This window comes from Eretmochelys imbricata, chromosome 23, assembly GCF_965152235.1.
Source record: "Eretmochelys imbricata isolate rEreImb1 chromosome 23, rEreImb1.hap1, whole genome shotgun sequence".
Lineage (NCBI taxonomy): Eukaryota > Metazoa > Chordata > Testudines > Cheloniidae > Eretmochelys > Eretmochelys imbricata.
Genome location: NC_135594.1, coordinates 3,089,114 through 3,103,883, shown reverse-complemented (window position 1 = coordinate 3,103,883; position 14,770 = coordinate 3,089,114). Strand labels below are relative to the sequence as shown.

At 47.6% G+C, this 14,770-nt stretch overlaps 1 protein-coding gene across 2 annotated transcripts; it reads left to right on the top strand.

Annotated features, from left to right (window-relative positions):
* The first annotated feature begins 1,817 nt into the window (after positions 1-1,817).
* HNRNPL (heterogeneous nuclear ribonucleoprotein L) lies at positions 1,818-14,376 on the top strand. 2 transcript variants are annotated; one of them, XM_077840257.1, is made up of 13 exons: positions 1,818-2,019; positions 3,056-3,174; positions 3,373-3,610; positions 4,183-4,268; positions 4,904-5,000; positions 5,580-5,652; positions 9,161-9,232; positions 9,328-9,608; positions 10,439-10,560; positions 10,672-10,873; positions 11,792-11,849; positions 12,953-13,060; positions 13,714-14,376. In XM_077840257.1, the coding sequence occupies exons 1-13, from the start codon at positions 1,849-1,851 to the stop codon at positions 13,770-13,772; spliced, it is 1,686 nt and encodes a 561-aa protein (XP_077696383.1). In that variant the 5' UTR covers positions 1,818-1,848; the 3' UTR covers positions 13,773-14,376. The 2 variants fall into 2 exon arrangements, with proteins under 2 accessions (XP_077696383.1, XP_077696384.1); XM_077840258.1 differs by having other exon boundaries at positions 1,819-2,019; positions 12,965-13,060.
* Positions 14,377-14,770: the final 394 nt, after the last annotated feature.

Genomic DNA, 14,770 nt, shown 5'->3' with positions numbered 1-14,770 from the left:
CTGAGGTTTTTGATTTGTAAAAGGAAAAGCACCAAACCAAAACGATCCTGCCGGGTTCACTAAACATCGCAGTAGAACAGCGTAGAAGGGACGCTTGCTGTGGTAAGGGATCCAGGCTCAGATCTGCTGCATGGCCTCAAAGATCCTATGGAAGGACAGAGGGAGCCTGAACCATGAAACAGCTGAGCTTCTCGGGGATGAGCTGATGAGAGGTGAAATGTCGCTACAACGCCAAAACCTCACCATGCTTAGGGTTACCAGATCACAACTGTGAAAAAATGGGACGGGGGTGGGGGGTAATAGGAGCCTTTGTAAGAAAAAGTCCCAAAAAACAGGACTGTCCCTTTAAAAATGGGACATCTGGTCACTGTAACCAGGCTGGGCCTTGAGGAGACCCCTAGGCCGAAGCCCATGGGCCCCTGGGGCTTGAGGTGACTCCCCCCAGCTCTGGCTTCCTGGGGCCTGAGGCAACCCTCGCCCCTGGCTGGAGCCCATGGCCGAGATGGCCTTGGGGCGGCCCAGAGTCCATGGCTCCCCAGGGCTTGATGCAACCCCATGCCCCCCCGTTGGCCCTGGGCTCTCACAAGGCTCCAACCTCTTGGCTGAGCCCCTCCCCCTCAATCCCCCCTCCAGGCTAAAACCTCCCTCGCCCCCTGACTTAGCCCCTCCCCCTCAATCCCCCCTCCAGGCTAAAACTTCCTTCCCCCCCCCCCCGGATTTAGCCCCTCCCCCTTAATCCCCCCTCCAGGCTAAAACCTCCCCCCTCAATCCCCCCTCCTGGCTAAGCCCCTCCCCCTCAAGCCAGCGGGCCCCCCCCCGGTGAGCCCCTCCCCCTCAATCCCCCCTCCTGGATAAAACCTCCCTCCCCCCTGACTAAGCCCCTCCCCCTCAGTCCCCACTCCTGGTTTAGCCCCGCCCTGAAGCCCCACCCCCTCCTGGCTGAGCCCCTCCCCCTAACTCCTCCCACCGATGAGGGCTCCGCCAAGGCCTCGAGCGAAACGGCCCCTGCTCTTGGTCAGCCCGCCCCAAGCCAGCAGGAGACACCAATGAAACGCAGGGTTCGAGGCTGACCTCCAATCAGAGCCCAGAAGCGGACAGGTTGGAGCAGGAGGGCGAGCCGAGGAGTTGACAGGCAGGCAGATGAGCCAGTGAGCATGGCCAGAGCACGGAGTCGCCGGTGAACAAATAGCTAATAGGATTAACAGGCAGGAATCCGAGCCAATCTTAGTGAAGAATTTGTTGAATGACGTTGATCTTAACCAATAGAGTGTTGGAAGCGGCAGAAGAGCTACGCGGTCAGACCAATCAACGCCCAGAGTTTATTGACTGCCGTGCAGACTAACCAATGAAGTGTCGGAAGCGGCATAAGCGTTGAGGAGATAAGCCAATCAGGATCAATGGTGTTTTGAGTGACGTTCTGACTAACCCATGGAGTGTCGGAAGCGGTTGAAGAGAGCCAATGGCTTTCGGTAGAAGAAGGCGGAGTCTGTGAAAGGTAGTGAAGATGGGCGGGAAGCCGTTTAGATAGACAGCAAGCTTAGCCAATCAGCTCGGTGGGCGGGAGGACGGACGAGATTTGCAGCCAATGGAGCGTGGTGAGGGCTATGATAGGCAGGAGAGCGGCCGAAACAGCGCGGCGGGCAGGAGATGGCTGAGCCAATGGCGACGGAGGGCGGGGTGGCAGTTGGCCAAGCGAAAGGACTGGCCAATGAGCGTCGAGTGGGCTCTGAGTGGCGTGGGGCCGGCCCAATAGGGGCGTGTCCGGGCACAGGCTCCGATTCAGGCGCCATGTCGCGGCGGCGGTGGCGGGGTCCGCAGAGCGCGGAGGGCAGCGGCCGGGGTGGGGAGATGGTGAAGATGGCGGCGGCCGGGGGCGGCGGCTCGGGCCGGTATTACGGCGGCGGCGGGGGCGCCGAGGGCGGCCGGGCCCCGAAGCGCCAGAAGACGGAGAACGCGGAGCAGCAGCAGCAGCAGCATGGCCCGGGCGGGGGCGGCGGCGGCCCCGGAGCGGCCGGAGGGGTGAGGGCAGCGAGGGGGCTGGCCAGGGGGATAAGTCCCGGGGGCGGGGACCATGGGGGGTGAGTGGGGAGGCCCCTGAGGGGCGGGGCTTCATGGATGGGGGAGGGGCGGGGGGCCCGAGGATGGGGGGGGGCCTCTGAGGGGGAGGGGGGGCCGAGCAGCGAAGGGGGGGGCTCTGAGGAGGAGGGGGGCTGTTGGGAATGGGACCCAGATGGTTGCTGGGGGGGGGGCAGAAGGGCAGGGAAGCGGGAGAGGGGAATTGGGATGGGGGGTGATGGTGGAGAGATGGTGGGGCCAGTGGGGGGGAAGGTGGGCAGGGAGATGGTAGGTGGGCAGATGGGGGACGGTGGGGTATGGGGCGAGTTCAGGGCCAAGAGGGGGACTTTGTGTCACCCTCCAAACCCAAGGGAGAAATGGGGGGTTGGGGGGAGGATCTGGGCATCTTGGTACCTGCTGTTCTTGGCAGTGCCTATAGGCCAAGACCAGACCTCCCCAAGGCCTGCAGGGGAAGCTTGTGGGGATGGTGGTGTCTGGCAGCACACAGGCTCCCTCCCTCCCTCCCCCATATACACTCTGCAGGTCTTTGTGTAGCGTTAGGTAGAGGGAAATAAAAAGATCGTTTGCCCAATGCATTGGGGGCTCAGTGCCTGGCATCCTCTCTAGGGTGAAGGCATGATGCTTCCCTGCCATGTAGGGATTCATGGGGCTGTCCCTCCGCATTCTGGAGTATCTTCACTGACCCTAAAGCAGGGCCTCAAGTGGAGCTGGCAGAAGGAGAGTGTCTCAGTCTATACGCCTCCAGCAGTCTGGTCTCTGCAGGGTTATCATCTCTGAATCCTCAAGGTCTCTCTTGGCAGTCAAAAAGGGTGTGTGTTTTCTTGTTTCAGTCAAGTTAGCTTAAAGTTCTCGAAAACCCCTTTCCGAGCTTAAGGTGCAGACTAATGCAGGTGCTTACATATTAAGGCTATAAAATGTGAGCTTTGAGTCAGAGAGCATAAAACATCTTTTAAAATACTTATTTGCCTTGTGCCTTTAGGAAAACTATGATGATCCCCACAAAACTCCTGCTTCTCCAGTTGTCCACATCAGGGGGCTGATTGATGGTGTTGTGGAAGCTGATCTTGTGGAGGCCCTGCAGGAGTTTGGGCCCATCAGGTAAGGAAAACACGTATTCATCAAGCAGGAAATTTGGATCCATGTATGATTCTTTACTAATTTCAGCCTTCACATTTCTTCTTGCATTAATTTTAGCTGGACACTGAAAACAATAGTAGTTAGTACAGTTAAATGTTAATTAGCCAGCTCTCCATTTGCTGTATGTTTGAAAGCTAACTTAAGTTCTCTCCTCCCTAGTTATGTAGTGGTGATGCCTAAGAAGAGACAGGCCCTGGTGGAATTTGAGGATATTCTTGGTGCTTGCAATGCTGTGAATTACGCAGCAGACAACCAGATCTACATAGCAGGGCACCCCGCATTTGTCAACTATTCCACCAGTCAGAAAATATCCCGCCCTGGAGACACAGATGATTCAAGAGGAGTCAACAATGTGCTGCTCTTCACTATCCTAAACCCCATCTATTCGATTACAACGGTGCGTGGTGGTTCTAATTCCAGGTTCCCTTAGTGTGACAGACCTCTCTAACCCTGGGCAATCTGAGTCCATCCTTGCAGAATGCATCATAGCCCAAGTACTTGATTGCATATACCAATGCAAGAGGAAGTTTGAGACATGTTGGAGAATTAACCCACATCTGTTTGTGGTCTTGCTTTAAGTATCTGAATTAGTTTGTGCAAGCCCGCCTAACTTAGAAATGGGATATTCTAAGATAAATGCAAGGGAATAATGATTACACTGAATCGAAATGAGAGCGTATATTGCAGATTTGGATGAAGAAAAATTACTAGCTAGCCATGTAAAATATCTATGCATGCTGTGCAAATTTTGTAGCTATAAAACCTCAATCCTCAGTTGCAGTGATCTTGCTATCCCAGTGCTTTTGAATGCAGACTGTCAGTTGTAGCCACATCTTGTGATGATGCTGCAGGAAAGGTCTGCTGCAGTCTGCTTTCTAGAGCTGAAAAGCTAGGCTGTTATTGCAATGTCATTTCTTAAACTCTTCTTAAAGTGTTTCCTATACTATCTTGCCTCTTTCCCTTCCACAGGACGTGCTGTATACCATCTGCAACCCATGTGGTCCTGTGCAAAGAATTGTTATCTTCAGGAAGAATGGGGTCCAGGCCATGGTGGAATATCCTTTTTCACATGCTCTTCAATGTTTGTCCATATTTTGCCCGACTAAAGATGATCCTAACTCAGTGTTGAGTTCAGACTGAACTGTTGAAGTGCGCAGATTCTAGCAGATTAGAAACCCTCTCACTCCAGTGCTTTCTTGTCAGAATGCTTATACTTCAAGTAAGAAGTTATTTTGAGTGTAGGCACAGGGGACTTGCATCTTGTATGTCCTTAACAAAAGATGCTTAATTTAGAAATAATATGAAAATTTACTGCTCTTATTGTGGGTGTCCCTTAGTGACTACAGCAAGCAGCTGAGAGCAAGAATGTTCTGTACTCGCTTCTACTATTGACTATTTACTCTGGACAAGAGTACTTTGATCCCTCTGCCTTTAAATCTCCAGCAACAAAAGAGAGATGATAATTATACTCGGGGGGGGGGGGGGGTGTATGGTTTGTAAATTTTATGCAAGCACAAAATAGTATATGGAGCCCTTTTAACAGCAGAAAAAAGCAGGAAGCAGACATTAGCAACCTTCATATGTGAGGCTCTCCTCATGATTGGATCAATTATCCTGCTCTTAAAGAATTGCTACGCATGTCTGTACTAAATATGCTAAGTATTCTAAAGATTTCCTTAATGTACTAAACGTTTGACTCTGTGCAGAGTGCGCAGAGAGCCAAGGCATCTCTGAATGGTGCTGATATTTACTCTGGGTGTTGCACTCTAAAGATTGAATATGCCAAGGTAAGTGTAACTGAAAACACGGATAGGTACTTGATGAGTTGTGCCTGTCAGTATGTTGGATTGAATGTAGAGCATCTTCACAAAATTATATAGCAGAGTTGTGGAAGAGCTAGCTTAACTCTCTCGAGCTCCAACTTTTTTCACAATTTTGTCCTCATCGAAAATACAGACCTGTACCTCTGTGTGGATGTAAAAATAAACAGGGAGACGTTAGAGCAGGAAACTTTGGACTCCTGTTTTCTCCTTACATCCTTGGGAGGAAGAGTTTTCTTCTAGTGGTTAGATCAAGAGAACGGGATCCAGGACTTGTGGGTTCTGTATGTGGTTCTACCACTAACTTCCCATGTGAGCTTGAGCAAGTCACTTCTCTATTTTTTTTAAAAAAATGGGAATAATTATCTAACTTTTGAGGAAGCTGTAAGTGTGAAGTGTGCTTATTTAGTGTGAAGATTGCTTTGAGATCCTTGAGTGAAAGATGCAGTAGCATGGCCATCTACTGTAGCTTTTTAAATTGTTCTGTCCTGCCTAGAACTCTCACCATGCAAAATTGAGTAATGGTAGGGGTGGTTGTTTTTGCAGCCCACACGTTTGAATGTGTTCAAGAATGACCAGGACACCTGGGATTACACAAACCCCAATCTCAGTGGACAAGGTAACCTTGATGGACTGCTTTGTAACTATACACAAACTTTGCTTGTCAGTTGACTCGCGCACTTCATATCTGACTCATGTTATGTAATGCCATTGGCCTGCCTCCTAACTTCAGGTACCTAAATTCAAACATGATGTAAGCCAATGCAAAATAGGGGGAAGAGTGCTTGTTCAGTTTCTTAAAATCAAACATTTGTCACCAGGGAGTCTCACAGGTGGCTTATGCTATGTATTTGCTGCCTAACTTCATCAGTTAAATGTTAGGAATTAAGGAACCCTATGCATAAGTGGCTTAAGGAGTTTCTGGGCAAGGGTAGTCTTCAGGGGCAAGCAAGGGCTTAGTGCCGCTGCTTTCTTACATGGGAGATTTACAGCTTGTCAACTGATGCAGCTACAGGCTGTTTGTGCCTCACTTTCAAAACTGAGCTGTGTTACTATTGCTAGTCTTTTCATTATGCTGGAAAGTAACAAAAAAATTCTCCTTGAGCTGTTGGATAGTTATCACACAGCTAAAGGATAGTGGAATGTGGGGCTGGGTTGTAATTCACAGGTGTGTGGGTGAATATTTTATACAAATGTAACTTGAACATGGAGGGAAATGCAAAAATCTGGAGAAGACTGTCTGCTCCCATCTTTGGAAGCATTGAGGAACAGATCCCTTTCCTTTCCAAATTGAGTGCTGCGAATTAGTTACACAGAATCTGTGTGATGCCGAAAGTGATATGTATTATTCAGATTGCAGCCATAGATCTCTACTTCATACTGTTACAGTTATGGTCAAAGCTTATCTAGAAACCCCTTGCTTGGGTTTTTGAAACTTATGCATACTGTGCGGAGGAATGTGAAATAAGCAGCTCGTGTTGAGTTACTGTTTGAGCAGCTCTTGCATCAGTTGAAGTGGTTGCATCTTTTATGTTTCCCTGTATTTTTTTTTAAAATGGTACAATCTGCTTGGCAGTATTGTCTTGCTTCGTGTTTTAAAACCAGGGTGTGGAGCTATTTGTGGTCCCAGCTGATACGAGTTTAGAGGGTCCCTCCAGAATTGGGTGTTTTCCCTTCAGAGAGGTTGCTTTTGTCCCCTCTAAGGAATCTTAGGAAGGCTACTTAGAACTCCTGCCAGTCCCTACCATGCTGCATTATTGCCTCAAAAGGCAGTTCTTCCTACTCATTTCATGAGACGTGCAGCCTCCAAGGGCCCCTGCACAGTGTGGCCCAAGGTGCTGAGTAAGTGCCTGGCAGGCTGGAGTAACTCCCACGTGGTGGACACCCCTGTTTTTAAAAGATGAAAACTTACTAAGATACTGAAGCAAGCAATGGCATTACATGACTTAACAAAAACATAAACAAATTTCTCCTCCAAGGTACATAACTAGAAGATGTGCAGAGCCGCAGGGGCTAGTTGCAGGGCTGTGCATTTATTTAGATGCATCTTGGCTTTCTTGACATGAGGCTGGGAAACGAGGGTGGTGTATTATCCTGGCCTTTCCCAGCTCTGAGCAGTTATTACATATAACCCTGGGGGACCGTACTACAGTGGACGTCCCGAATTGGCTGTGGCCTGCCTCTGCACATTCCTCACACCACACAGTGTAGAAATCTCACTAGCTCTTCTTGGAGAAAACATGCATCATCCTTACGTACCAGAAACAGCAGCAGATTGAGCTCATTACATCAAGAACACAACACCGTGATCCAAGAAACATCTACAAGCACAGAGAGAGAGAGAGAGAAAGAGGCGCACCATGCCACAGCAGACATTATTCTTACTAATCAAAACCAAACAAAACTCTGAACCCAAGAATGTACACAGAACTAGGAAACACAGAACAGAGGGTTCTCAAAACAAGTCCACCAGCGCATTTCGGAGAATGGAATAGATCTCAGTGGCCATCCAAGACATAGGATGCTCTCCATATCAACATGGTTTGGTTTGGGAGGGCAGTCTTTTTGTTATACTGCTTTCCTGCAGTCCTCAGCTGCCAACATATCAGCGCCAAGTGGAGACAAAAAAACCAAAAACAAACCAAAGGCACACAGATACCTAAGAGGCTGTAGCTGGGGTGTGCAGTCTGGTGCATGCGTGCATAACGGGGGCATTTGACCCAAGGCACATTCCATTACAGAGGAGACACGCACACTGGAGAACTACACAGAGCCAGAAGCACCATTTTGTTACAGCACCACACAAATTCAGGAGATGAAACATGGAAGGAACACTCTCATTTATACACCTTTATGTCCTCTTTCTTGATATCTTCTGAGGACAAAACATCTGTGAGACCTTTTAAAGATTTTACTTTAAAAAAAATTTTGTAGCAGTTTTGTGCCTTTGACTTGTATTTATGACTCTGAAACCATGTGATGCAGGGTCGCAGTGTATGTTTGATGGGACGCCATCTTTCAGAACTGTGCTAACTCACTGTTGAAGCGTCCAATGGTAAGAGAAATACAGAATTTTTATGTGACAATGGACATTGTACTGTGTACTCCTGCTGTAAGTAGCCCTTTTCAATCTTTGTAATGACTGATTGTTGGAATAAACCTGTATGAAACTCAGTTGTGTTTTAAAAAACAAAGAAACTGTACGGTTACATGAATGTTCCGCATTGTATATGATGGCTCATTTTAACTTATTACTACTGTTGCTTTGCTACCATGCTTGTATAAGTCTCTCACTTACTCCCCCTTCCTGTGTTTGGGTGGGGAGATATTTTGCCGCCTTTTTTTTTTCCATTGCTATAAAGAACTAGCAGTGTCCTGGAGGCAGGTGTACTTCAGTATTGTTTCAATCACGAAATCAACTGGGACACTCTTCCTTTTGTTTTTTTTCCCTTGTCAGTCATCCTTACTTGTAATCCTCTTTGAAACACGCCCAGCTCTCTAGTCAGGTGAAGCTGGGAAGTCCTGTATTTGTTCTAAGCATTTAACTCAGACACAGATTGCGTTACAAGATGCTGTAACTTGTCTGTGTAGGTTCAGAAATAGGAGTTGTAGTCATGACTGTGTGGCGGTAGTTCTAACAAATGAAACTGCAAATGTGTGTCCTACAAACTAACCTCTTGTTAAAATAGGCCAGTCTGGCCCATTAGCCTAGGGCAGTGTCATGTGGTAGGTCCGTGGCTGGGATCTCAGCAGAGACGGCGCTGCCCCAGCCAGAGGGGTCTGTAGTCTGTGCTTGAAGCAGGGTAGGAAAACTGGAGGGAGCTGGATCCAACCCTCCTTGGCTTTAGAGGAGAGTCAAGCCTCATAATACCAGGCCTTAGGTGAAGTGGAGGCCCTGTGGGAGAGAGGAGTTTCGTCTCCCCCTGCCAGACGAACCTTAAAATGTTGGAGGCAGTTGTTGGCTAGAAAATAGTTTAAACCTCCTGGGCAGCAGGGGTCACACTGTGATTTAAAAGAAGCTAGGGACTTAAATGACTCTGGTAGCGTACAGGTAAATCCCAGGTGTACAACCGAGTGAAGCGTTGTTCCTCTCTGGTTACATTTTTAACCCATCCTTCTTTCTCTAGGGGATCCTGGTGGTAACCCTAACAAGCGTCAGAGACAGCCCCCTCTCCTTGGGGACCACCCTGCAGAATATGGTATGGATCTGGTGTGCAAGCCAGCTTCAGTGGGAGTGTCTTGCTCTAATGTTAATGGCTCTCACGTGTTGCCTCTGCTCCCGGTGTCTCCACAGGAGGACCTCATGGTGGATACCACAGTCATTATCACGATGAGGGTTATGGCCCTCCGCCACCTCACTATGAAGGGAGAAGGATGGGCCCTCCTGTTGGTGGCCACCGCAGGGGACCAAGCCGCTACGGCCCTCAGTATGGACATCCTCCTCCCCCTCCTCCGCCCCCAGAGTACGGCCCTCATGCTGACAGCCCTGTGCTAATGGTGTACGGCTTAGACCAGTCCAAGATGAACTGTGATAGGGTCTTCAATGTCTTCTGCCTCTATGGGAATGTAGAAAAGGTGAGAGGGGGAAATTAATGGCTTGTTCTCGTGGTCTTGTGTATTCTGATATCTTTCATCCTTGACACGTGTCTGGCAGAGTTCTGGTTCCTGTGCTCGGGCTTGTGATTTCTGTTTCTAGGTAGCCTTACTTGCTTCCCACCAAGTCTGTTGGGCTTGGCTTTGAAATTGGTGTTGTGCAGTTTGGCTGTGAAACCAAACTCCTTTACTTTACTCCTTGCTCCTTTATTTGAGCAAACAGGGCTCAAATAAGCCAGAAGCGTAAATCTGTTATGCTGGGGCTATGGGATAGCTCCTTGTTTGCAAACAGTCTCTAGCAGGCTAATTGAAAATACCCCCAGCCCCTGGAGACATAAGGTTGACTGGAAGAGTGCAGTGATCATGGAAGAGTTTGCTTCTTCAAAGTGGTGGGACATGGGGATTAAGGAATGGGTGGAGCAATTCACTAAACTCAAATGAAGTGAATTAAGAAGCAGAGCTTGAAAGCTGGCTCTGAAATGGATCAGTCTGAAGCAGTTTAGTTTAAATGTGTAGAACCCAGGTTGTTTGCAGCGTTGTAGCAGTGTTGATCGCAGGATATTGCAGAGACAAAGTGGGTGACATATCTTTTACTGGACGAACTTCTGTTGGTGAAAGAGACAAGCTTTTGAGGTTACACAGACCTGAAGAACTCTGTAAGTTCAAAAGCTTGTCTTTCACCAACAGAAGTTGGTCCAATTAAAGATATTGCCTCACCCACCTTTTCTCTCAAACTCATGTGATCTTTCTAAATTTCCCCTCTAATGAATGTAAACATCCTGTGCTCACATCAAGAGTGTGTTGTATCTTAGGTGAAGTTCATGAAGAGCAAGCCAGGCGCAGCCATGGTGGAGATGGCAGATGGCTATGCTGTGGATCGAGCAATCACCCACCTCAACAACAACTTCATGTTTGGACAGAAGCTGAACGTGTGGTGGGTCTCTTTCCAGATGCTTTGTGGTCTTGATGTCTGAGATCTTAGTGGGGCGCTTGATCCCCAGCAGAAAGCTATGCATATAGTGACAAGCTGTGCCTTTCCCTGTAGTGTATCCAAGCAGCAAGCCATCATGCCTGGTCAGTCGTACGGGCTTGAGGATGGCTCGTGCAGCTACAAGGACTTCAGTGGCTCTCGAAATAACAGGTTTTCAACCCCAGAGCAGGCAGCAAAGAACAGGATCCAACATCCTAGCAATGTGCTTCACTTCTTCAATGCTCCTCTGGAGGTGACAGAAGACAACTTTTATGAGGTAAACTTTATCAGACTGTACAGTTGCCCTCAGCTCTTCACTGTCTGATTAACATTCTTCCCTCTTCTTCATGGTACAGTCTCAGATTTAAGTCTCATACCTTGTTTTTGCGTACAGTTCCTAGTTTGGTGTGGAGCTCCATCCTGATGGACTCTCCTGGGTCCTAGAGGAAAGGATACATTCAGTAATGAGCTTAGAATGTAGATATTGTTCCTGTGTGGCTAGAACATGAGATGGGACCCAGTTTTCCTGGGTAACCCTTTTCCACTGAATCATTATGACTTGCTCAGTGTCACTTCCCATCTCTTGTCTTGCCAAACAAGAATTTTGACCTCAAATGGTGGTCAAGGCTTAATTTGATGAACTACTTTGAGAACTTGAGGGGATTGTCACTCAACGAGCATGTGTACGCACCAAGCAGAAGCCTTCCATGTTGTGTCTTAGTGAGTTTTGCTCTGTGTAAGTGGTGTTCTTTCATAAGGCACAGCATGCGGGGTTACGCTGTAAATTGTGAACGTTTCCAGTGACCCATAGCGTGTGTGTGGTTTTAAAAAAAGCAAAGGTAAAATTCTCATACGATAGCTGTTTTGAAATGATGCCCAAACTAGTCAGTGGTATCTTTCTGAACTGGAAAAACTTTTGCAGCTTTTTAACTGGAGCATTCTGATATAGGTACTGTAATGAGCAACCAAAGTGTCTAATTAGTTGGAGTACATGGAAGGGTGTTAATTATTTGTATTAGCATAGCACTGAGGAGCCTGCTCATGGATCTGGATCCCATTGTGCTAAGCAAGTGATAATTTTGTAATCTATTGGCCTTGATGAAGTTTGGCTTATAGATGATTGAGCTGTATTTATGCTTTGATTCTCAAAGCTGGTGTGTTACTATCTCTGAATACTTGTCTGTCTTCCCATTAGATCTGTGATGAGCTGGGAGCGAAGAGGCCTGCTTCTGTCAAGGTGTTTTCAGGGAAAAGTAAGTAAGCCTTTAAACATGGTGAAACTTCCCTTAGGGGCTAGGGGAAAATGGTTGCTTAGTCAGAGGTGGGCTTCTAACTAAAGGGGCAACAAAATTGTATTGGGAACCCTTGGGGATGCTTGAGAGTGGCTGTTTGACAGTCAGGTCCAGAGTGCAGGTTTCAGTGCACTCTTACTCCTCCTGCCAGTAAGGTTGGGGCACAAGTGATAAATAGCGTGGTACTGCTGTGTTTGAGTGGCATACCCAGCTTTCGTCATTAAGAGTTGCAGTCTTGAACTGCAGTTTAGAGCCTTAGCCAGCAATCCTTTATTTAGCAAGCTGTCCACAGATACAGGGAGATGAGAGTGAACATGCATTAGCAGAAGTTGAATTATTCTGCTGAGCAAGCGTGGCTCCCCATGATTTCCCCGTATTACACTGCCTTTCCATTAGAGGACTGGATTAGGGGATGGGAAGAAGAATGAGTACCTGTGAACGGACCCCTGTGTGCATGATTTGGACCTGAGCATATAAAAATGGGGGTGGGTCAGGAAATGGCTTGAGTGGAACCAATCCTGTTAGACTGCTAGATTCAACCCAACAGATCCTTACTGGGTTTGGTGTGTGGGTGGCTGGGTGGTGTTGGTGGTCTGTGATAGAAGGAGGTCAGACTAGATGGTATCCCTAGCCTCTGTTTGCCAGAAGCTGGGAATGGGCAACAGGGGATGGATCACTTGGTGATGCCCTGTTCTGTTCATTCCCTCTGGGGCACCTGGCATTGACCACTGTCGGAAGACAGGAGACTGGGCTAGATGGACCTTTGGTCTGACCCAGTATGGCTGTTTAGATGATCTGGTGGTCCCTTCTGGCCTTAAACGCTGACAATTAACGCCTCCCTCCTTAGGAGCAAATGCAGTAATATGCATTTAATGGGGGTGTTACTGCTCCCTTGGAGCTGCTGTTGCATTGCATGAGGCGTCCTCTGCAGTGTTCCCAGTCCAGGTGTCAGGGGCCGATGAGAATGGGGCCCAGAGCTCTTGTATAGCAATGTGGAGCATTAGCATGTGCTGTTCTGCCTTGTCCTGCTTGTATAGTGATGTACGCACACTTGTAACCTCCAGTGTTCCGTCCAGGTGAAAGAAGCTCCTCTGGTTTGTTGGAATGGGATTCAAAAAGCGATGCGCTAGAGACCCTGTCATTCCTGAACCATTACCAGATGAAAAATCCAAGTAAGCTGTGCATGCACTCAAGTTTTGGGGGGCTCTTGTCTTAATCTGTGAGTCTGGGTTCAGGAACAGGGGACAGTGATGGAGCATATGCTTTCCTGTTCTCTTTGACAGTCATCTGTAATTCTGTCCACCGCCAGACTTGATTAAACTAGAGTTACGATTGCTGATGCTTATCGCAGCTTCCCATACGAACAACTGTAAGCATCAGCCGAGAGTCTTAACAGGATGTGGTCAGAAGCCTGGTCCAATAAATACTGTGGTTCGTTGTCATCTGAAATTGCCATGGCTTCTGTCAGAGGGAGTTCCCATCCTCCCCACTTCATGCCTCTGTTTGAACTGAAATTCGGCATGCTGCACTTAACAGACAGTGTGAGTGGGAGGGTGCATGGTCCTGCTGCCTAGGAGGGAGCTGGGACTCTCAAGGGTTTTATTCTCTGCTCTGTCATTGACTTGCTAAGTGACCTTGAACAACGTGCTTAATCTGTCCACCCATCTGCAAAAAGGAGATAATACTTCTAACCTCCCTGAGGGCGGGATGGGCCTTAATGCATATAAAGAGCTTTTAGAGCCTTCATACCAAAAGGTGCTAGACATGAAAACGTAAATCTCTGGGGCAAAAAAATAAACCTTTATCCTGTTTTGTTCTGTCTTAGATGGGCCATACCCATACACGCTGAAACTCTGCTTCTCAACTGCTCAGCATGCCTCATAAGCGCTGCCCAGGTTGGGCCAGGAGCAGGGGATTCCTTCCGTTCTTTCTGCTGCCTTTCAAAAAGTTCTTGTATTCCTTTTTTTAATGCTCCAGTTTAGTAGAGGCTACCCATAGCGAAGACCTGTCAAGTGGGAGAAGTGAAGTGGTCTGTCTCCCAGATACCTTCAGTTTTTAAAATTATTGTACATGTGATTTGTTTTCCCGTTCATATTTTGTGCTGCCTGTGTTACTGGCACATTTCAATAAAACAGTTTGGAAAATAAATGTTACTGGTGTTTGATCCTAAATATCAGAGTGGCATCAAGAGTATGTTCCCTTAGGCTCTTGAGGTTAGTAAACTGAGAATGGTCTGCAGCTTTCCCATTCATTGTAGGGAACAAAGCAAGTCATAACTGAGAGCTTCAATTTGTGACATCACTCATCAGTGTAGGTTTGACATGAGACTTTGTTAGGTTGAAACTAGCCCAAACCTTCTCCCGAGGTAACGTGTTAATATCCAGAGCACCACTTGCATGTTCTTGTTGTTCCTCACTTTGTTTTTTCAATTTTTGAAGTGCTATTACTGAGAACTGTACTGCTAAATAAAGCTCGTTTTCAAAGAGAATTCACCGTGAGTGGGAAATGGAGATTTGTTTGCCATTAGATGGAAACCTTATGCCATAACTATGCATGGTGCTTTAGGTGGAAACCTTACCTTTTAATTTGTATAACATCTAAAAGCACAATGCATACTAATGGTAAGACAATGTCCCTTTCTGAGCCTGTATGATAGAGTAACACAGACTATAAACCGCAGCCACATGCTTGCCAATTAAAAGAAAACTGGAATCTGTCTTCTAAAAGAATTCCTGAGACAGATTTAGAGTGCATATTGAATGCTTTGAAATGTAATTCATTGAGGAGGTTGGGATGATTGTTTTTCGGGATGTTACAGACAACAACTTAAACAGATCTGGTGTTAAACAGAGCCCGCACCCCCAGCCGGAGCCCTCTCACCC